Raw genomic sequence first — 23,416 nt, 5'->3', positions numbered from 1 at the left:
CACCTAGTGCTCCGATTACCACGGGGACCACCGTTACCTTCACCCTCCACATCCTCTCGAGCTCTTCTCTGAGCCCTTGATATTTCTCCAGCTTCTCGTGTTCCTTCTTCCTGATATTGCTGTCATTCGGAACCGCTACATCGATCACTACGGCCATCTTCTTCTGTTTGTCTACCACCACTATGTCCGGTTGGTTAGCCACCACCATTTTGTCCGTCTGTATCTGGAAGTCCCACAGGATCTTAGCTCGGTCATTCTCCACCACCCTTGGGGGCATCTCCCATTTTGACCTCGGGACTTCCAGGTTATACTCGGCACAGATGTTCCTGTACACTATGCCGGCCACTTGGTTATGGCGTTCCATGTATGCCTTGCCTGCTAGCATCTTGCACCCTGCTGTTATGTGCTGGATTGTCTCTGGGGCATCTTTACACAGCCTGCACCTGGGGTCTTGCCTGGTGTGATAGACCCCAGCCTCTATGGATCTTGTGCTCAGAGCTTGTTCTTGTGCTGCCATGATTAGTGCCTCTGTGCTGTCTTTCAGTCCAGCTTTGTCCAGCCACTGGTAGGATTTCTGGATATCAGCCACCTCCTCTATCTGCCGGTGGTACATACCGTGCAGGGGCCTGTCCTTCCATGATATATATATATATATATACATATATACATATATATATATATATATATATGTATATATGTATATATATATATACATATATGCGATAGGAGAAGGATCGTTGAGTGCGAGAGGAACTGACCTGAAAAATAGGATCATGGCCAAGCTTGAAACCTCGATCCCCCGTAGCCGGTTACCAAGATTACATGAAGTACCCTCAGAAGGTCTGCTAGATGATGTTAATGCAGCACTATGGGCAATACCTACAACCACGATTACCGACACTAACAAGCTGATCTACAATACGGCAGCAGTGATCAGTGAGATGCTTTAGATCATATATGGCGAGATGGCGCCGGTGCGTGTGGCTTGCCGTCTATCACTGCCAGTGTTATGTTTGTTTGTTTTGATTTTATTGACTATTGTAATAAATGCCAACTCTCTCTTGGTGTATGATCGCCTAACCCTACTGGATCTCCGACCTTCTGTCAAAGGCTGGGCAAAGTGGAACCAAGCTGAACATAAAACTTTGCCCCCGCTAATATCGGAGATCCCGGCTCACCTGTGCCGTGTTCCAGATCCACCACTCCGGCAAAAGTGCCGTCGCCGGGGTCGAAGGGCTGGCTTCCTGGTGAAGCTGAAAGCTTCTTTAAGGTATTCTCTTAAGCCCTTGTCCAGAAAACAAGGAGTGGTGCCAAACTTCTGTTTCTCTCGGCGATCGTTGGAACCTGTCTGTGCCTGGCTGGTACCTGTCATCGGCCTAGATGGGATGTCCCGAAAACCCTGCTCTCCTCGCCCCCGCCGACGTGGTGTGAATCTGCGGAACCTGCGGCCTCTGTGTCGGGCTTCTAGGACGGCTAGCGACGGGGATCCGCTGCTTACCGCCAGGATTGGCCTGGTAAATGCTAGGTCCCTAGCGAACAAAACGTTTATCCTGAAGGATTTTTTCACATCCCGAGGACTGGATTTTCTTTGTGTGTGCGAGACGTGGCTGAGCGCCGGTGAGTGCAGCATCTTCTCGGATCTTCTACCCGGCGATTGCTGCTATTTTAATTCCCCACGTATGTTGGGCCGAGGAGGAGGAATAGCTACGATCTTTAAAAGTCATTTTAAATGTAAGCAGCTATCAACCCCGTCATTCACCAGCTTTGAACTGTCTGTGTTTGAGCTGGGCTGCTCTCACACAGTGTTGTGTGCGGTGGTTTACCGGCCTCCAAAATACAATAAGGACTTTGTGAGTGACTTTGCTGACTTCTTGGCTGAATTCATGCCAAAATATGATCGTGTTCTTATTGCTGGGGATTTTAATATTCACGTGTGTTGTCCTGACATGCCCATGGCGAAGGGCTTTTTAAACCTTATTGATTCGTTTAATCTGGTGCAATGTGTGACAGGTCCCACACATGAACGTGGACACACGCTTGATCTTGTTTTATCTCATGGTTTTTCTGTTTTTAACATAGAGATTTGTGATGCTGTGTTTTCTGACCACAGTCCTGTGTTGTTTGAAGTTCCTCTTGCCTGTGCCTCAGTTAAAACTCGCGCTGCTGCTCAGCGCTGTCGTGTTTTTAACTCCTCCACTGCTGAACACTTTTCAACAGTCTTTGACCAGATCTGTAAGATCCCGGATTTTTTATGCAGCCAGACTGAGGAACTGAGCTCATGGTTTTATTCTACCTGTCGGACTGCTTTGGACACTGTGGCTCCATTAAAATCCAGACTGCCTAAAACTAAATCTGAGCCCTGGCTGAACGACTTGACCCGAGCTGTCAGACGCGACTGCCGTCGAGCTGAGCGCAAGTGGAAAAAGGACAAACTACAAGTGTCATTCCAGATGCTGAAGGACTGTTGGCGTCGATATCAAAGAACTGTAAAAGATGCCAAAAGAAAACACTTATCTGACATTATTTTGTCAAACTGCCACAACCCACGTGTTTTATTTAATACTATTAACTCTGTTCTTAATGCACCATATACTGACTGTATTGAGCCCTCATCAGAAGCCTGTGAAAATTTTTTACACTTTTTTATCGAGAAGGTCTCCTCCACAAGGGCTCAAATCTCTCCTCATGCTCACGACCTCTCAGTCTCTGTTTCCTGCTCTGCTGTCTTTGACAGGTTTGAGCCTGTGACTCTATCCTTTTTAAAGGAGACTGTTGGTCATCTTAAGCCTGCAGGGTCTCCAAATGATGCTGTCCCTCCTCGACTTTTAAAAGAGGTGTTACCTACAGTTGGTCCTTTGGTGCTTGAGCTGGTAAACCATAGTCTGATGTCAGGTGTTGTCCCTAAAGATTTTAAACATGCAGTAGTCAAACCCCTGATTAAAAAACCTGCTCTTGATCCTATGGTTCTTGCAAATTACAGGCCTATCTCCAAACTACCTTTTCTTTCCAAAATTCTTGAAAAGGTAGTTTACAACAAAATAATGGCCTTCCTGGAAAAGCAAAATGTTTTAGAGGTTTTCCAATCTGGTTTTAAACCCTTTCATAGCACTGAATCAGCCCTTTTAAAAGTTTTTAATGACATATTTTTAGCGACTGATGCTGGGGACTGTGTTGTTCTTGTGCTTTTAGATTTGACAGCTGCGTTTGATACCGTGGATCATGCCATTTTATTCTCTCGTTTGGAGCACTGGGTGGGCATTAGGGGCACAGCACTGGAGTGGTTCAGGTCCTACTTGACGGGGCGAACTTTTTGTGTCAGCCTTGGTGACTATGCGTCGTCCTCCGCTCCCCTCTTGTGTGGTGTCCCACAGAGCTCAGTTCTAGGCCCCCTCCTCTTCTCTTTATATCTGCTTCCTCTTGGTTCTGTACTGAGAAAGCACGGCATTGCTTTCCACTTTTATGCTGATGACTGTCAGATCTATGTCCCTCTAAAGAAAAAAGGCAGATACCTTACACAGCCATTACTTCAGTGTCTCGATGACATTAAGGCTTGGATGTCTGTTAACTTTTTAAAATTCAATGATAAAAAGACAGAGGTGATGGTTTTTGGTAGCCCCACTGAGACCCCCAATGTGTATGTAGATTCCCTGGCACAGTATGTTAAGCCAACTGTCACAAACCTGGGGGTCAAAGTGGACTGTGATCTAAAGTTTGATAATCAAATTAAGGCCGTGGTAAAATCTAGCTTCTTTCACCTCAGGCAGCTGGCAAAAATAAAGCCAATTCTTTCACGGCAGCACTTTGAGACAGTGATCCACGCCTTCGTTAGCACTCGGCTGGATTACTGTAATGCACTTTATATAGGGGTCAGTGCATTATATATTAGTCATCTACAGAGGGTGCAAAATGCCGCAGCTCGTCTTTTAACTGGCACTCGAAAGTTTGAGCACATTTCCCCTGTTTTAGCTTCACTTCACTGGCTGCCCATTTCTTTTAGGATTCATTTTAAAATTCTTTTATTTACTTTTAAAGCTCTCCATGGCCTAGCTCCATCTTATCTCTCTGAGCTGCTACAGCCTTATACACCCACCCGCTCTCTCAGGTCAGCTGATCAGCTGCTCCTGAAGATACCCAGGACTGGGCGTAAACTTAGAGGAGATCGTGCTTTTGCTGTAGCAGCTCCCAAACGGTGGAACGAGCTTCCTTTAGAGATTAGACAGGCCACTTCTTTATCTGTTTTTAAGTCACTCTTGAAAACCCACCTCTTTACCTTGGCCTTTGACACCACGTGAGATGTTGGTTTTTTATTTTTATTTTAGTTGTTTTTAGGTGATTCGATGCTGTTTTATCTTGTTTTTGCTTTAACATAGGGCTGTTTTAATTTTATGTCTTATGTGTTTTATTTATTTAATTTGCTGTTTTTTGTTATTTTATTGTTTTAACTTATTTTCTGTACAGCACTTTGTTCCTGTGCTGGGTATTTTAAAGTGCTTTATAAATAAAATTGGATTGGATTGGATTGGATGCTTGGCTACACGTTGAACAGCGACAAGGGGCAGTACCCTCCATGGAGAAGGAGGCTAGAGGGCAAGATCAAAGTAGCACGGAGGGAGGTTAGCCAACTAACGGAGTTGCAGAAAGGTGCGACAAATAAGGTGCCTAAGAAATACAGCAAGCTGTCCATACCTGAGGCCTTGGAAACTGCCAAGCAAAGACTCACAGCCTTGGCCAGCCGCTTGAGGAGGTACACCAGAGAGATAGAAGGCAGGAGAATAAACCAGCTGTTCTCCACAGAACCAGCAAAGGTGTACTCTCAGTGGCAAGGGAACAATAAGAGAACAGCACCACCAAGGCTGGAGACGGAGCAATACTGGAAGAGCATATGGGAGAAGGATGCAACCCATAACGGCAATGCTCAGTGGCTAGAGGATCTGAGGGCAGACCACAGCAACCTCCCTGAACAGGGTCCAGTAACCATCACAGTGGCAGATATCCAAGAAAGAGTCTCCAGTATGAAGAGTTGGACAGCACCAGGGCCCGACATGGTTCATGCCTACTGGCTGAAGAAGCTGACTGCACTCCACGAGCGTCTGGCAGCACAAATGAACCAGCTGCTAGTTAACGAGAGACACCCGGAATGGCTAACTGAAGGCCGGACGGTCCTGATCCCCAAGGACCCCAAGAAGGGACCGGTCCCCTCCAACTACCGACCAATAACCTGCCTCAGTACTACATGGAAGCTCCTGTCAGGCATCATATCGGCTAAGATGAACAGGCACATGGGTCAATACATGAGCGGGGCACAGAAAGGAATTGGCAAGAATACCAGAGGCGCAAAACACCAGCTACTGGTAGACAGAACAATCAGCCGAGACTGCAAGACCAGACTGACCAACCTGTGCACTGCCTGGATTGATTACAAGAAGGCCTATGACTCAATGCCCCACAGCTGGATACTGGAATGCCTAGAATTGTACAAGATCAATGGGACCCTAAGAGCCTTCATCAGGAACTCAATGGGGATGTGGCGTACAACACTAGAGGCCAACTCCAAGCCCATAGCACAAGTCACCATCAAGTGCGGGATCTACCAAGGAGATGCTCTGTCCCCACTGCTGTTCTGCATAGGCCTGAACCCCCTCAGTGAGATCATTAACAAGACTGGCTACGGATACCGACTACGGAACGGAGCAGTTGTCAGCCACCTCCTGTACATGGATGACATCAAGCTGTATGCCAAGAGTGAACGATTCACTGATCCACACTACCAGGCTATACAGCAATGACATTGGAATGTCGTTCGGACTGGAGAAGTGTAGTCGGATGGTATCAAAGAGAGGGAAGGTAGTCAGAACTGAGGGGATTGAACTACCAGAAGGCAACATTGCAGACATAGAGGACAGTTACAAGTACCTGGGGATCCCGCAGGCAAATGGGAACCATGAAGAGGCCGCTAGAAAGGCTGCAACCACCAAGTACCTGCAGAGGGTCAGGCAAGTCCTGAGGAGTCAGCTGAATGGTAAGAACAAGATCCGGGCCATCAACACGTACACCCTGCCCGTGATCAGGTACCCTGCTGGGGTAATAGGCTGGCCAAAGGAGGAGATAGAAGCCACTGACATAAAGACAAGAAAGCTCCTTACCATGCATGGAGGGTTTCACCCCAAGTCCAGCACCCTGAGGCTGTACGCTAAGCGGAAGGAAGGGGGCCGGGGACTGGTGAGTGTCAGCACCACAGTCCAGGATGAGACAAGGAACATCCAAGAATACATTGGGAAGATGGCCCCAACTGACCGAGTGCTCAGTGAATACCTCAGGCAGCAGAAACCCAAGAAAGAGGAGGGAAACGAGGAACCATCATGGAAGGACAGGCCCCTGCACGGTATGTACCACCGGCAGATAGAGGAGGTGGCTGATATCCAGAAATCCTACCAGTGGCTGGACAAAGCTGGACTGAAAGACAGCACAGAGGCACTAATCATGGCAGCACAAGAACAAGCTCTGAGTACAAGATCCATAGAGGCTGGGGTCTATCACACCAGGCAAGACCCCAGGTGCAGGCTGTGTAAAGATGCCCCAGAGACAATCCAGCACATAACAGCAGGGTGCAAGATGCTAGCAGGCAAGGCATACATGGAACGCCATAACCAAGTGGCCGGCATAGTGTACAGGAACATCTGTGCCGAGTATAACCTGGAAGTCCCGAGGTCAAAATGGGAGATGCCCCCAAGGGTGGTGAAGAATGACCGAGCTAAGATCCTGTGGGACTTCCAGATACAGACGGACAAAATGGTGGTGGCTAACCAACCGGACATAGTGGTGGTAGACAAACAGAAGAAGACGGCCGTAGTGATCGATGTAGCGGTTCCGAATGACAGCAATATCAGGAAGAAGGAACACGAGAAGCTGGAGAAATACCAAGGGCTCAGAGAAGAGCTCGAGAGGATGTGGAGGGTGAAGGTAATGGTGGTCCCCGTGGTAATCGGAGCACTAGGTGCGGTGACTCCCAAGCTAGGCGAGTGGCTCCAGCAGATCCCGGGAACAACATCGGAGATCTCTGTCCAGAAGAGCGCAGTCCTGGGAACAGCTAAGATACTGCGCAGGACCCTCAAGCTCCCAGGCCTCTGGTAGAGGACCCGAGCTTGAAGGATAAACCGCCCGCAGGGGCGTGCTGGGTGTTTTTTTTATATATATATATATATATATACATATATATATAAAATATATTTACATGCTTCCATCTCCCGTTTCTGGTCGGTGACATCTCTTACTTTTCGACTCTTTTTCTCCCTCCCTGGCTCACAGACACATAACGGGTACAGCAGTCCGTTCTCCCTGCAGCATGGACTACACTGCCCATGAGGCTACATTCTTTAGGGCGAAGCCTGTAACACTCTGCCTATTGCCATCATATTAAATCATTTTTGTGAATAATTTTTTTAAATATTTCTTCACGTCATTATGTGGGCCGCAAGTAGGTGACATGGGCCGCGTGATTGAGACACAGACATGAGCGCCTCTTAATGCGTGTTTTGTTTGGGTTTCCACCGGTGTGGACACCAAAAATATAGAGTTCATAGCCTTATGAAACAGGAAAATACCGCCGTGTAATCCATTCATTTCAACAAAGTAACTGTATTCTGAATACCACCTTTTAAAACGGTAACTGTAATGGAATACAGTTACTCATATTTTGTATTTTAAATACGTAACAGCGGTACATTATTCCGTTACTCCCCAACACTCTTAGTAATTCAGATCAAATAAATGTGACCTGATAAAATAACAGAAAAACTGATGGGTGGAGAATAAAGAGCTGCTGTAAATAAGAGGAGAAAGAAAGGGGCCACAATGTTCACTGTTATGTGAATCCTGCTCAGACTGGTAGATGCAACTGTTTGTCATTGTAAGATAAATTAACTTAGTGATGTGGCATTACGACATCTTTTACAGTAAGTAAATCCTCAGTCGATAGAATATCAGTCAATATTCTACTAGTAAATAGAATATCACAGTGATTGTGAGGTAGATGTGTGGTGTTTTCTTTCTCCAGAGTTAATTATAATCAGAAGTGTCTTTGGGAATGCCTCCTGCATGTTTGTTTCTTCTGTCTAATGCATCGAACATCTGGCTGAGCTTCTCAACAAGCCAGCTGTTCATTTCCAACAGTGAATCTCAGTCTGACGTAGCCCACAGCTCAGCATATTGTTTGATTCACATCTTTGCTGGAGGCTTTGTGTGTTTAATGATGGAACTGCAGATAATTAATTCACAGTGTTCCGCTCCCTCTCTTGACCATGAAGGATAAGTCTGAGCAGAAGTGCTCACTGTGGCTCCAATCAGAAGGAAGCGAAATTAATTTGATCGACTGTGTTTGACTTGACACTCGATTCTATTTGACCTCAGTGTGCCCGTCTGTCTCTTTGGATGTGTGTGTGCATGTATTGCAGGTGGCTTTGTGTTTTTCTCCAGTTGGCAGTAAACTGAGGGTTCGCAGCAGGAAGTTCCCAGCAGTAGTCAACTGCACAGCAATCAACTGGTTCCACGAGTGGCCACAGGAGGCTCTGGAGTCGGTCAGCTTCAGGTTCCTGGAGGAGGTTGAGAATATCAATGTGAGAACAGTTCATAATCTAATACAGTGAGGTGAAGCTACTCACCTAAATGATTTTCACACTCTGATGATATAATTTCAAATGTCAACCACCATGACAGACTGAATGTGATATTCATTTAAGAGTACCAGAGGCCCCTGAAAATTAAATTCCAAGCCCGAGCCTCAAGAAATATTACTCTATATCTACATCTGCCCAGTTATCTGCTTTTAATGGGAACTAAACAGTTGTAGGACTTTTCATTCCCGCAGCCCCAAGTGAAGGAGTCGATCAGTAAATTCATGGCTTATGTCCACATGAGTGTCAATCAAATGTCGAAGGAGTACCTAGCCAATGAGCGGCGCTACAACTACACCACGCCCAAGTCTTTCCTGGAGCAGATCAAGCTGTATCGCAGTCTGCTGGGCCAGAAGAGCAAAGACCTCACCAACAAGATGGAGCGGCTGGAGAACGGTCTCCAGAAGCTCAACAGCACCTCTGCTCAGGTATTCATCCACACTGTGTTTTGCTCAGTGTTCACCTAGCTGTTTGAACTTCACTGTGCGAAGTGAGACATGTTCACAGTTTGACACTCAGGGGGGTTTTAGGTTCATGTGCTGAATTACGGGGTCTGTGACATGTAAGCTGATATGGTTTAAAAGGTAACTTACAAAAGTGTGATGTAGAAACTGGAAGCACGAGTTCACAAAATAATCTTACCACAATCCTCATTTAGTAAATGGTGTTATTAAACTTGGATATCAGCTTGTAAAATACCTCTTTAATGTAAGCATTGTGTATAGATTGTTTCATATATTAACGGAAATAGAATATCTAATAGTTAGAACAACAATCCAAAGTGTTCTTTATCATTTCTCTCTGATTTCAAGTACATATTTATTTATACAAAGGCAAAGAAAAAAAAACAACCTTTTTATCATTTAGACGTGTTACTCTTACTAGAACTATGTGTATCATGCTGCAAAGAATAATTTTAAATTTTGAAACAGATGGTGATACCAAGGTCATAAACTGTATATAAAGGTCACACTTTCATTTTCAAGTCTCGACTGGTAGTTTTGGCTCTTGCCATCTTTTTTTAAAACCAGATATGATTGTATTTAGATAGGATGGTAGCGCTGGGGAGTTACTGGATTATGCAAGGTCAAGGTGCAGGCACAGTGAAATATTAAACTGGAAAACTTTGGTCGGGAAAACCAGCATTACAAAATACTTTCCAAAAATAAAGAATAAGCAAACTGTTGTTCATTTTATGACTATATATATATATATATATATATATAAAAACTTTTTTTTAGATAAACACACAATGCACATATCAAAACAGGCCAAGCAGCATCAATTAAAATAAGATACAGTGTGACTGTATAGTAAATAAAAAGAAAAAAATAAAGTTAAAATAAAATTGAAAAGTTCTAAACAATAAAACTGTGATAAGCTGAGAATGTTAAAGATATAAAATGTTTAATAAAATTTACAAGAAAGCTGTACATTGAAAATTAAGTCTAAAATTAAGGGAAAAATTAGCTATCGATAGACACTTTTCCTGATTTCTTTATGGGCTCTAGTGGTAGTTTAAAGTCTTCACTAAATACAGCAGGACATTTGGACTTTGTAAAGTATGGTCCAAATTTGAGCCAGAAAGGAATTTAAACAAATATATCCTTACTTACTTGCTCACGACTTGTGATTAACAAGTCATTAATCAATAGTGGCTTCATGTATTTTATGAATGGTACACCAGGACTCCAACACTAGGCTGGATTGAGTACAAGAAAGCCTACAACCCAATGCCCCACACATGGATATTGGAGTGTATAAACACAGTATAAAGCCAATGCATTAATGCACGACTCCAAAGCAATCACGTAAGTCACATAAGTGTGGCATATACCAAAATGATGCACTGTCCCCACTGTTGTTATGCATAGGCCTCAAACCCCTTAAGCCAACTCAATGCAAAGAGTGGATACTGATATAGATTTAGGAGTGGAGTGACTTCCAGCCACTTCCTATACGCTGGCTCTGATCCATAATGCAAAAGTGTACCACAGCTGACAGGGCCTAAGTTGCTGTCTGTGCAGAGATGCTACAAAGACAGACAAGGTGCCCCAGCTACCAACCACCAACCTATATCTGGTTGGTGGTTGACAAGGAACAGAAGTCTGTAAATGTGGGATAAATGTGACAACCCCAGCCAACAGTAGCATCATAAAGAAGGAGCACAAAGAAGTACCAGAAGCTAAAGGCACAACTGCAGCAGATGTGGAAAATAAAGTCCAAATTCTCTTTCTCTCTCTCCCTCTCTTACTCACACACAGACACACGCACTTATATAGGTGTGTGTCTGTGTGTGTGTGTCAACAATACCTTATTGCACTGCTTTCATGCCCGAGCTGTAGCTCATCATTAGTTTGTGCAGACTCGTGCATCCTGGATACTGACAACGACCAGATGCTCCCACATCAGTATCATCATAACTTCTCTGCACTTGTGATTTTTTTTTGAGAATCCATGTCAAAGTATCTTTAATTACATATGAGACTTTACATAACAAGGCACCAGATTTCATCAGTCAGCTCTATGCTGTTAAAAAGGGCTTTGGTGGGTAAGGCCATTTAGCTGCTTCAAGGTCCAGGTTAAAGTCAAAGAGGCTTCTTTTGTTTTGTCTTGCATCTCCTCTTGTTACAATTTAGTATTCAGTCTCTAAAAAAGAATCAATGTCCTGACTAACTAATATTGTGAATATTTTATTTTGTCAAATATAGCTCATAGTTACCACTAGACTCCATGTTAACTATTTAAAATACTCTTTTATGCCTTGTACTATGTTTTTTCTGTATGAAAATATGAGCTTGTTTCTGTTTTTGCCTTCAACATTTCTCTGCCTCTTAAGCATTTTTTTAATGCTTTATTCTAATTTTCTTGGTTTTTGTTGTTATTATAGCAATTTCTTTTCTTCCATAGGTCATAGTTAAAGCTATGACAGTGTTTGTGCTGTAAGTGAAGCATTATTTCTGACCTAAAATGGCCAATATGCCATTTGACCTTTGAAAGCCAGGCAGAAAGAAGCTCCCAGAACATGTTTCAAAAGTATCTCCTTCATCAAAGACGGCATCAGGGTCAAAGACAGGTGGGTAGGAAAATAGATAAGTACTTAGGAGAAGAGAAGAGTGGTGCACTGAAAATCTGAGCAACCTAGCAGTAGTCTCCTTAGCAGCGTGACTCTGGATGTCTGCTGGGTTGAAACTACAATAGGCAGAAGATGGACTACAAAATACATCTAATCCACCACAAGTTGTTCTTAGCTTGTTGTTTTATTCAGGTCACTTAAACGATAAGAGCCTGTGAAAAATACCTCTGCATTACAAGTCTAAAGAAGGAGGAGCATTTAGGGAAAGGTTTACTATGACAGTACAAAACCTTTTGCTGTTAAAAAAAACTACTGGATTTACCTAAGATGTCAATTTTGTGAGTGAAAGTTGTGGACAGGATTATCTTTGCAGCTAGCCTTATGGTATATGTAGTTGTAAGAGTTTCCCTTCCAGGAGGATATTCACATGAGCCATGCAAATGTGTTTTACAGAGTTTGCAGCACACAGTTTACTGCAAGTTGCAAAATCCAATTCCAAAAAAAGCATGTCTTATGCCTAAGGTGGCTGTGATGGTTGCTACTAGGGTTGTCTTTTTTAAGAGGGGGAAATGTTATCAGAATGAGTGTAATTGGCACTTTGTGTATGCGCAAATCTGTGAGAGTAGGGCCAAAACTTTGAGCTGTCTTTTTCTCAGCAGTGCGCACACGGCAGGCAACGTCTCTGAGGTTGAATCTGTAATGATTAAAAGTGAAATGTCTAGGAAAATTCATCTATTAATAAATATGTGTAAGTGTGTTAGATTTATGCCTGAATGTTGCTGTGTGCTACAAAAAAATGTGAATGTGGCACAGTAACATAGTAACAGTGATCACTCATAATCCTCTTTGGCGTTGTTCTACATATCATACAGGTCAGCTGTTGTTCAGGTTCACAGGGTGGAACAGTTTGTAATAGAGCAGCTTTCCTTTGACTAAATCCAGCACTCCACCTGACTCTCAATCCTCAGAACCCTATGCACTGTGCACTCTCAGAGAGAGTTGCCTTACACCAGATTATTTTGGTTAGTAGCGATTCCACTCTCTCCTTCCCGCTCCCTCAGTGGGTCTGCAGATTTTTGACTCTCTAATTTGCGCTGACCTTGGTAGAATGTTGGTTATTACTTAAGTGAACTAGTTACATCATTGTGGATTGTAGGGCATTGCAAACGCTGCAACTGCATCATTGCACTTATTTCCACCATTTAATAAATTGTCCAGAAGCCCATAAAATTAAATACATCTTATTTTCTTATATTTTCCAACTGGCTAGTGATCTAGTCTGACTTCTTTACTCCTCCCTGTTTAGGATTTATGTGACTAAAATAAAATTTCCTCCATCCATCACTTATCCCTGCAGACCTAATATTTTTGGTATGTTGATATTCACTAACATTCGTTGCCCTTGTTAAATAAATACATAATGAAATAAAGGCTCATGTGGCTGCGTAAGGACTTTTAATTTTGTAATATATGGGAAAATGACTCTTGAATCTTTTCCTCTGTGACCTCAGTAAGACTTGATTCGAGTGATTAAGCCTATGAACTCATCATAAAAATGTTTACTGAATGCAACATGAAGTTCTAGTTATTGAATCAGAGTCAGACAAGAGAATAAAGCAGGATAATTTAATGGCTAATTCCTCATGATGGACAAGTTGCCAACTAATTAGTGTGCTGTATCCTTAAGTTTCACATTTAGCTTTCTTAAGCCAGATGCCAAGTATATGGAGTGGCTCTAATATAGTGACAGGGTCAATGCTGACTTTAAGGCCTTTTAATTAGACTTCATTTACTTGGATGTCACAGTAGCATAGAGGTAGTAGAGCTAGCATTTATAATATTAGCAATGACAATTGAAGTAGTGCTTTCTCATTATGGGTATGACATTATAATAAATACAGATATATGATTTTTACTAGCAGGGATGTAGTTGAAGTGATAGCTGTACATGGTGTAACAGTAACAGATGGATAAACATATCTGTATTTATGAATGACATACTAAGGTGTATGATTAGTTAAGCACTTGCTAATACCTTACAAATGCTCAATAGTGTGACATCAATTATAAAGAGCTAGGGTTAGCAGTAGTAGAAGTGATATATATAATTAACATAGTGGTGGAAGTAGCACAAGTGGCAAGAGTAAAGGCAGTATTAATGGTAGTAATAGTTAAGTTGTATTAGTAACAGCAGTGGATTTAGACTGCTACTGTGGCCATTTGTTCTGTGTGCCATAGACAGCCTGTTAATCTTACTAAACCGTAGGTAGAGCAGACAAATACCTGGCTAATTTTTGTTTTTTCATTTGTATTACAAAATGTTTATCCGAATCATTTAATGTTTCCCTCTTTAATACATACACCTGGATCAATTTGTTTAAATGTTTCCCATCTCTAAACCTTTTCAGAAGAGCAATATGGAATATGAATAATGTAACAGAAAGTCTGCGTGTGAGGCAGTCCTAATGATAGTGGGTATACTAAACCTGTTGAGTAAAAGCAAAGCCTCACATACACACACAGCCCTGCACACACAGTGTCACTGTTACATACCATGCATCTCCAGTGCTTTGCATAAACAGGCCCACACATTTCCACCCGCACAAGATCACACATACATAAACACCCCATAAACAAGTGACGTTAGTGTTGAAAGCTGCAGAGCGAAGTTTTGTTTCCCGTCTCCCATTTACTGTAGGAACAGACTAGCACACACACATGTATGCACACACGCAGCCACACAGACACATACATGAAATATACGGGGGGGGTATGATAATTGAGGAGCCTTCTAATTAGAGAGCATACCCTTTACAGCAGCAAGCCACCATTAGTGCACCCTGTATTTGTTAGTGCATTCACAATGATGGCTGCCCTATTATAAGTACTGTTATTTAACATTCTGTGCAAGGGAAACTGTGGCTCACCAGGGGCTGCGGCGGTCATGATAAACAACGACCGGAAGGGTTCAAGCAAGGGATCTTTGTCTGTATGTGTGTGTGTGTGTATGTGTGTGTGTGTGTGTGTGTGTGTGTGTGTGTGTGTGTGTGTGTGTGTGTGTGTGTGTACAGTATGTGGGTATGTGTGTGTGTATGAGTCATCTGCTCCCCAGAGAACACATTAGTTTCATGTTTTTTTTCCCTCTTCAGTTTTACAGAGGTGGATTTCTACCTTTGGTTAGTTTGCATTGTGACATATTTGTGCATGTGCTGTGGTACTACCAGCTGAAGTACTATTGCATGCTAACTGTAGTACTACTTCTAGGATAAGTAGTACTAATACAAGTAGTAGATGTACTTTGAGTTCTGGTAGAAGCAGTTGTAGAAGTATTACTAGAATGTGTACGAGTTGCAGTAGGAAGTAGTAGTTCTGATACATTAGCAGCTGTAATAGTAGGTTTTGCTAAAGTAGATTAAAGACATTAATTTATTTTGTCTCGCTTACTAATAAGGGGCCAGAGCATTCCTTGTGAACAACTAAATGACTTGTGGTATACACGACGGCCAGTATTTATGACAATAGGTAATTTATCCTAATCTGTTACGTTCTAATTGCATGATAGCATTCAAGTTCACCCTTTTTTAATATTTACTAGTCTATATACAGACCATCTGTATTGGTCTGGAAGCCAGCATACAGTCTCTCGTGTTGAAGAATTTAATCAATATTCTGATACAGTGACCATATAGAGTAGCATCATATAGTTCCTGCAAGACCATTAGTAGTACAAGCAGTAGTACAGATAGATAAGTAGGTGTATAGTTAGAGAAATAGTGGTCAATTTAGTAATAACAGCAGAATGAAAAATAAAAGGTGTAGTATGACTAATCACTGCTGTAGCAATAAGTACGTCTTTGCAGTAATTCTCCTGTTCAAATCAGTGTGGAGGTGTTTCATGTAATCGCTCTAAACTTAGCTCCTACCAAAAGAGGCTAACTCCTGACAGCTATTTGCACTGGGGAAAAGAAACGGGAGGGTTTTCTCTTATATGGATAATAACTGGAAACATTAGACACCCCGTTCCCTTAACACACAAACGGCCAGATGTCTTTTTGTTGCATGAATGAAGCTATACTTAGTCCACACGGCAATGTAAGCAAACACTGGAATCCCAAACTCTATTGAATTTAAACGTGTGTTTTGAGTGCATAAGCCATCGCATTTGAATGAATGGGTATAGTCTTTTGGTTTTGTATTGAATTTTCTCTCGCCTTAAGAAATGGTTGTTCCAATTTACATTTCCAGCTGCAGGGAGTGAGAGTGGGCTGTTTTATACAGGCAGTCAGGGGCACAGAGGCATGTTTTTCCTACTTGGATTTCTATCAGCAGTACATAAACACCGAAGCAGCGCAGATATATTGAATATCACGCTTGTCTTTCACCAATTAGTTTGTCCCTTTTTGCCCCTCTCCCTCTTCCCACCCTCCCTCTTTTGCCCAACCCCCACCCCACCTATTCATCATGTTGATGGCTCACTTGGTGCTCGTCTAATGTTCAACTGCATATTTTATACAGAATTGTCGCAACCCAAAAGGGCCGTCTTCCCTCAGGCCTGATTTTTCTGTTTGTTAATTAGCTGAAAGACAAGCATGAAAAACAGTCTGTTTTTATTTCCCCAGTGCAATGTTTTGATGGAGTCGGACGTTAATGTAGAGCCCTAGTTGTCAGGGAGTTATGAGGAGTTTGTAACAGCTTTAATTTCTCTTTATGATCGTCTTTGGTCTATTCATTTATGTGTGTGTGTGTGTGTGTGTGTGTGTGTGTGTGTGTGTGTGTGTGTGTGCGCGCGCGCTGATAGCAGCTCCAGTCCTAAAGCTTTTATATTTTCAAACTATGCATGCCGTTCATCTCTTATTTCTCCCTTTATCTGCTTGGACAGGTTACAGTTTTTTTACAGTAATGCTAAAAGGTCACATGCATGACCCATGGCACAATCCTATAGGGCACAAAATAGTATCTGCAAATGTTTAGTGTCCTTTATGAAGCGTATTTTTTTGACTCTCATAAGACACAGAATCATATTTATTGCCTTGAAGAACTGAGATGTTTACCTTTCAGTTGAGATGCTTTTGAGCTCAATCAGCAGTCGTATTAATAATGAAGATCCAACAATGATGCAAACGACAAAACAAAATGATCAGTCCTTCAGTTAGGTGATAGTGCCAGATTCATTAGTCTTAATGATATGCACACTGATTGCAAGACCATTTAACAAAACAGAAATAGATTATTGTCAGTAGCCCGCCTCTGCGCTCAAGTCATTGTTCCCTTCATCTTAATCTTTGTGTTACTTTTTTCCTTTCAACTTATGTAAACTGGAGACTGTTTCATGTTTTAATTAAATGTACAGTTCAACATCTGAGCAGTGACTCTTTTTTTGGAGAAATAGACTGATGCTAGTATCATGTTTGTGATGTTAGGATGTCTATTTTAACGTTAAAAAAAGCTGAAGCTGGTGAACTGGATGGATCAATAACTGGATGGTCTGAGGGGGGACCTTTGCAATATTAAGCTGATGGTGGTTGATACATTTTATATCTCTGCAGGTCAGAGGTGTTTCAGTATTCACTGCAGTGACTCTGTCTATTTGTAATCACAGCCAGGTTGTAGTATTGGGTGCGAATCCTGTACAGGCCTATACTAAAAGCTTTCCTCACAGATTTAAACTATTCAGTTCAATTTAATTTATTGAGAGCGAAATGAAAACAAAAGTTGCCTCAAGGCTCTTTATATTGTAAGGTCAACATCCTACAATAATACAAAGAAAACAGAGAAAACCCCAACAACCAGACAATCACAGTGCTTTGGTGACAGCAGGAAGGAAAAACTCCCTTTTAACAGGAACAAACCTCTTTGGGTTGAGGGGAGGAAGACAGGACAAAGACACGCTGTGGAAGAGAGCAATACAGAGATCAGTGGTCAGTAAGAATAGAGAAACTCCATATAAATGCTGGTCTGTTCACTTAAAAAAATCTCATTTCTTGCCTACAGATTTGCTGGTAGGCACTCATCTCTTTGTAACTCTTAGCATATACTACTGTCAGAAATTTGTTGTACTGCTCCATTGAACAAGGATTTGACTGGCTGAAGATCTCATTTATCCAGATCTTCATCCAGGCAAATCCTCCTGACCTCCCGCTCTCCGGTGTCTCATCTTCCGATAGGTGGATGACCTCAAGGCCAAGCTGGCTGCTCAAGAAGTGGAACTCAAGCAGAAGAATGAGGATGCTGACAAACTTATACAGGCAAGAACATATATAACACCAGCACCTCAAGAAAAACAAAACAAAACACGTACCTATGTTTTGGGGCATATTTCTCTGGCAGTGCTTAAAGAAATGAAGTATGATGTTAAATAAATCTTAATTAAGCACTAGGCTGTCATATCAGAAGCAGCGTCCCTATCTACGGATGGATTTCTAGTCTTGGCTGGAACTGCTCAGTAAAATATTAGATATTCAGAGAAAGTTAGGCTTAAACCTCAGTGTCAAATTAGTCGGAAGAAAAAACGCCTGCATTTTGTTTCTCAGAGCATTCTTTGTTCTCAGTCTTATACCTTGGAATTTTGATTTGTCTTTTTACAGTTTAAAATACCAGTTTTGCTTAATTAAAGAGTAGTTGTGTTTATTAAGCCACTTTACATGTTAACCTAGCAATAAATTCTGTGTGCTGGCCCCAGGAGGTTGGGATAGAAACTGAGAAAGTGTCCAAAGAGAAGGCGGTGGCTGATGAAGAAGAAGAAAAAGTGGCTGCCATTGCTGTGGTAGTCAGCGGCAAACAGAGAGACTGTGAAGAAGACTTAGCTAAAGCCGAGCCAGCCCTGCTTGCTGCTCAGGATGCCCTTAACACTCTCAATAAGGTCAGTTACTCTCTTGTCCCCTGCTGTAACGTATTGATTTACTTCATACTTTATACTTTTCTTGCTTGGTTTTGATTTAATTTTCCCAGCTTCAGTGGAATAACTTACGTGCACACAAGCCTTGAATTGTATAGGAGATTATTTAGTCATAGGATTTAGCAGGTCTTCCCCAAAATAATGTCTTCTCTGTGTTCTGCAGACATTTTACTTTATCCTTGCATCCCATGTAGGTTTATGAGCATCCTGGGGCATATTCAAAAACACCCTCTGTGTTTAAAGGTGCTCTCTGTTCAAACAAGCAGAACAGACAGTTCAATCACTGCTTAGAGCTCTCTAAAGATGCCCTAATTAGAATTCTCTGTTGTCTTCTCAGAGTCAGCACAGGTTCTTCTGTCTTTATTCTAATCCTTTCCACTTTCTCTCTTTTCCCCTCAGAAGACCACAGACAAGTACTTTTATACAAACTCAATTCGATCACAGCTTTCATTTTTCATTAGTGACTCTGTCTGTCTTCCCTACATCAGAACAACTTGACTGAGCTGAAGTCATTTGGCTCTCCAGTGGCAGCAGTGACCAACATCACAGCAGCAGTCATGGTCCTGATGGCACCTGGTGGCAAAGTCCCAAAGGATCGCAGCTGGAAGGCTGCAAAGGTAATGATGGCCAAAGTGGACACATTCCTGGACTCTTTGATTAACTTCAACAAGGAAAAGATCCCAGAGGCTTGCCTTAAGGCCATTCAGCCTTACCTGCAGGTAAGTGTTCAATTAGCCCTTACTCATTGAAGTCCTTGCTAACACTGTTCAGAGTGCAATGTCTGCCGCATGGCAAGCTCAACTAATAAGTCATAAATTTAGTAGGGGTGTGATTATAATGACAATGGCACATTATGGCTGCCAAGTGTTGAAATGACAGAGAGAGAGAATCAGCTAGTAAATTAAGCATTACAAATTTAACAGCCGTCCTGATGATGAAGTTCAGTGAAGCAAACATGAGGAATGTCAGTGTGGCCAATAAAGGTAAAGTGCAGCTTAAGTTCACTATGTAGGAACTGTTGAACTGAAATTAATCTCTGTACCTTGTGAAAAAAAGAACTATTTTGGAAAAACAGGTAAAATAGTTCAAACTGAGAACTATTTTCCAACTGCCTGTGCACCAAATGATTTTACTTTCATTATCACTGATTTGCTTTTGACACTGTGTGTTTGAGAATCCAGTAATATCCTGTATCCTTTAGCCAAAATAGCTGCTGCAGATCAAATTACACAGGATAACATGAAAGGACTGTGCCAAAGCAATATAATAAACAAAAATATGTCAGCATTCGTTTTGCAATAACAAACTCATTTGTAAATTGATATTCATTCTTGGTGTACATTTAATGGACAGAGGTAGCAGCTATATCAAAAGATTTTCCAAGAAAAGAAACAGCTAGCTATATCCTTGTTAGCCTCTCATGCTTATGAGTTGGATCATGAATTTTTTACCATCATTACCACGTAGTTGCTGATGAATTATTTCAGGCCCAAACTGATGTTGATGTAGAACTGTGTGTCTTCGCCTGTATGTTTTGCAGACAAAGTTACAAAAGTTAAGCTAGCTAATGTATGTGAGAAGCCTGCTAATGTCCAAGCGTTGTAAATCATTTATTACTCTCTCTCACTTCACATCAGCAACAGTGTTAAGCCTGCAACTTTACCACACAGCTCTCCTGACGTTATTACACAGAAAGACATTTTATACTGCATTTTAACCATAATTTAATATGAATTTTATGTTCATTTTCAGGATATTTGCTGACAGCCTGAGAAATTATTAACGCATTTTGAATTTGGAAGCAGGATGTGACAGCATGTGTATCCTTTTCTCCAGGATCCAGAATTCCAGCCAGACCTGGTGGCATCCAAGTCATATGCAGCAGCGGGTCTGTGCTCCTGGGTTTTAAACATCGTCAAGTTCTACGAGGTTTACTGCGAGGTGGAGCCGAAGCGTCAGGCTCTAAGCAAGGCCAATGCAGAGCTGGCGGCTGCACAAGAGAAGCTCGCCGCCATCAAAAGCAAAATCAATGTAAGCCACTGCACTGAACTGAGACTACAGGAAATGAAAAGTTTATTTGTTGCCTGACAAGTATCTGTTTCAAAAGAAGACAATTTCAATATCTAAAATCCAAAGGATATATTCTTTGAAATTGCATTACCATTTTATTAAAGAAAGGAGTACTGTTCTTTGAAGGCATGTTCTTGTCTTCTTCTTATCATTTCTTTGACACAAACGCAGTGACACGCACAAAAAAGTATTAAAACTTAAAAGAGACTGAGAGTTGAAAAATGACTTATAAAAGTCAGAAATCCTCAGCACCTCACTATAAAAGATTCGTGAGACATCAGTGAGGATCAACAACTCCATCACCTGAAGATATGTAGTTATAATAAGATTTTGGTGCTACAGAAATAAAATAGAAACAACTGGAAGCCATAAGCAAAAGTTCAGAATTATTTTTCCAACGCTTGAGTGACAGTTGACACATGCGTTCTTCCAGCAATGATCTACCAACAGCATTTCATCAATGCTAAGCTGTTGCAAGTGCTTTTAAAAGCTTTTGCAGTTAATTAATCTAAAACCAAATCTGTCAGCCTGAAAACCCTATTGATAAAAGCAGCTGTAAATAATTGTTTCTCAGTGGCGTTTGGCATTCAGCGCATCAGACAGCCCCAGCAGAGCACTGGGTTCGGTACGCTGCAGCAGCTTTTGCTGCTTACATCAAAACCTGCAGAGTGACGACTATTAATAAGATCCAGCATGACTTCTCGCTGTCATTTTTCAAGCCCTCAGTCAGATCGCTTGAGTGGAGAGTGGCTTCGGAGCCAAGGGGAATTAGCAATCCTCAAACTAATCTACTGAACCTGTGTGCCTCTCCACCGATTAATCCTGTTTGTCCTTGCGCTAATTGCTTCCATATGCCAAATAAATCCATAGTGGGACTAATGATAAGTTTTACCCAACTTTCTACACACTCCTAAATTTCTTTCATAGAAACACTTTGACTGTCTTTAATCTCTGTCTCTTAGGATTCGTTATGACCACACTGTACTTTAACAAGTGCCAATTTTTTCTCTGTTTTTGTGTGCGTGTGTGTTTGTGGCCTATCAGCACCTTAATGAGAACCTGGCCAAGCTCACAGCCAAGTTTGAGAAGGCCACTGCAGACAAGCTCAAGTGCCAACAGGAAGCAGAATCAACCGCGCACACCATTTCCCTGGCTAACCGTCTGGTGAGGAGGCTAGCCACTACCACAGACAAATACACTCTGTTTCCTGTCACAGCATGCTTACATAGTTACAGATGTGTGCACACTGCAATACTGCATTTTAAATCTGATGTTGATTTTGTCTTATCTTTGATTAGTAGCATTTAGACTAAGACACTTTCAATCAATTAAGCATTATTTGTGTCATATTTTTTATTTTGAGGTTACAACTGTCAGCACCTTTCTTGCTGGGTACCTGGGTTACCGATTCTTTCTTGTCTGTGGTGTAGGAAAGATTTTATGCCTAACACACATAAAATGATATCAGAAGCGCTGACTGAAGAAGCCAGCCACATCCTCTTCACCATCAATTATCGGGAGGAAATAGATTTAAAATGAAATAAAAGAAATGACAGGTGACGCATAATGTCTATATCAAAAGTTTCTTAATCTGATAATACAATCAAAAGAGGAGCTGATGCCATATGAGATAGCACAGAAGCTATTTGGGCCAGAAATGAATGAAGGCCTGAAATTTTTGCTATTTCATGCTGTAGTTATTCTGCCAACTGCATATACAGACTTGGGAAAAAATAGGATTGCTACAGAGTACATACAGAGTATTAATGTCATGAATTTCAATTTATATGTGACTTTTTGTGCTGTTTTATGATTTAATAATAACACATGATTGACAGAAATCCCCATTGTGGTCCCACTGGTATAAATAAATGGAAAAGATATGTTACTTTTTCAGACAACCAACACTGTCCATCAAGGTCGTAAATATTTAACAAAATAAGATTAAAAACTAGATTTTTGTTTTCCCCAAGATAACTAATGTTAGGTATTTTGATACCACGGTAAGCATTTACAGGATATTGTTTTATACAGGAAAACTGTTACTCAATAAGGCTCATCTACTAGTTGTTTTTCTCTTTCTCTGTGACCCAAGAATTAATGTGTAGGACTCACAAGCTGGTACCTCAAGGTCGAAAACACCACAGAGATGAGACCACTTCCCTACTCCCATCCTCCCTTCCTTATCTCTTAGAAAAAGGCTCGTTAAAGGCTAGGTGGTTTGTTTCAGAATTCACTAATGAAAGAACTCTGTATTTTATGTCTAGGAGTGTATTTTGCTGGGATGATCATAAATTATAGCTGAACTGATAAACTACACAAGGGATACTTTGCTCAGAAGGCAGGAAGACGTTTCCTTATTTAGTCTGTACCGGTTTGAACTGGGAAAGCTGACACACGAACCTTTTTTTCTCTATATAAACTGCTGTGTATCAAATAAACCTTTGAGTTGATTCTGGGAAAGCAATCTGAACAGTTTCTGTATCACTTTGTTCTCCTAACTGCTCCCGATATCGTAACTAACCCCGCTGAACGGCATACCTGAGTGTTACTTTGAATAATTAGGAGTCTTATAAGGAAAGGACAAACTCTGCTTATCGCTCACGCCACGGAGGAAACCCGGGAAGGCAATTTCCTTCAACTAACATAAAATAAAATTATACAGAAATGTTCTGAGTGTCTCAGTTGGTGATCCTGTTTCTCAAA

The 23,416-nt window shown here is 41.7% G+C and overlaps 1 protein-coding gene across 1 annotated transcript in view; it reads left to right on the top strand.

Annotated features, from left to right (window-relative positions):
• Positions 1 to 23,416, top strand: part of dnah9 (dynein, axonemal, heavy chain 9) — a 199,808-nt gene that overhangs the window by 104,531 nt on the left and 71,861 nt on the right. The window contains exons 53-59 of the mRNA XM_085361180.1: positions 8,451 to 8,612; positions 8,864 to 9,097; positions 17,910 to 17,990; positions 18,425 to 18,604; positions 19,129 to 19,359; positions 20,477 to 20,671; positions 21,755 to 21,874. Of these exons, the coding sequence (XP_085217306.1) occupies positions 8,451 to 8,612; positions 8,864 to 9,097; positions 17,910 to 17,990; positions 18,425 to 18,604; positions 19,129 to 19,359; positions 20,477 to 20,671; positions 21,755 to 21,874 (1,203 nt within the window). The remainder of the gene's footprint in view (positions 1 to 8,450; positions 8,613 to 8,863; positions 9,098 to 17,909; positions 17,991 to 18,424; positions 18,605 to 19,128; positions 19,360 to 20,476; positions 20,672 to 21,754; positions 21,875 to 23,416) is intronic.

This window comes from Diplotaxodon limnothrissa, linkage group LG8 (genome assembly GCF_057381915.1).
Source record: "Diplotaxodon limnothrissa isolate DT_005_m linkage group LG8, D_limnothrissa_male_GT1.1, whole genome shotgun sequence".
In the NCBI taxonomy this organism is placed as follows: Eukaryota; Metazoa; Chordata; class Actinopteri; order Cichliformes; family Cichlidae; genus Diplotaxodon; species Diplotaxodon limnothrissa.
This window is presented reverse-complemented; position numbering and strand designations above follow the sequence as displayed.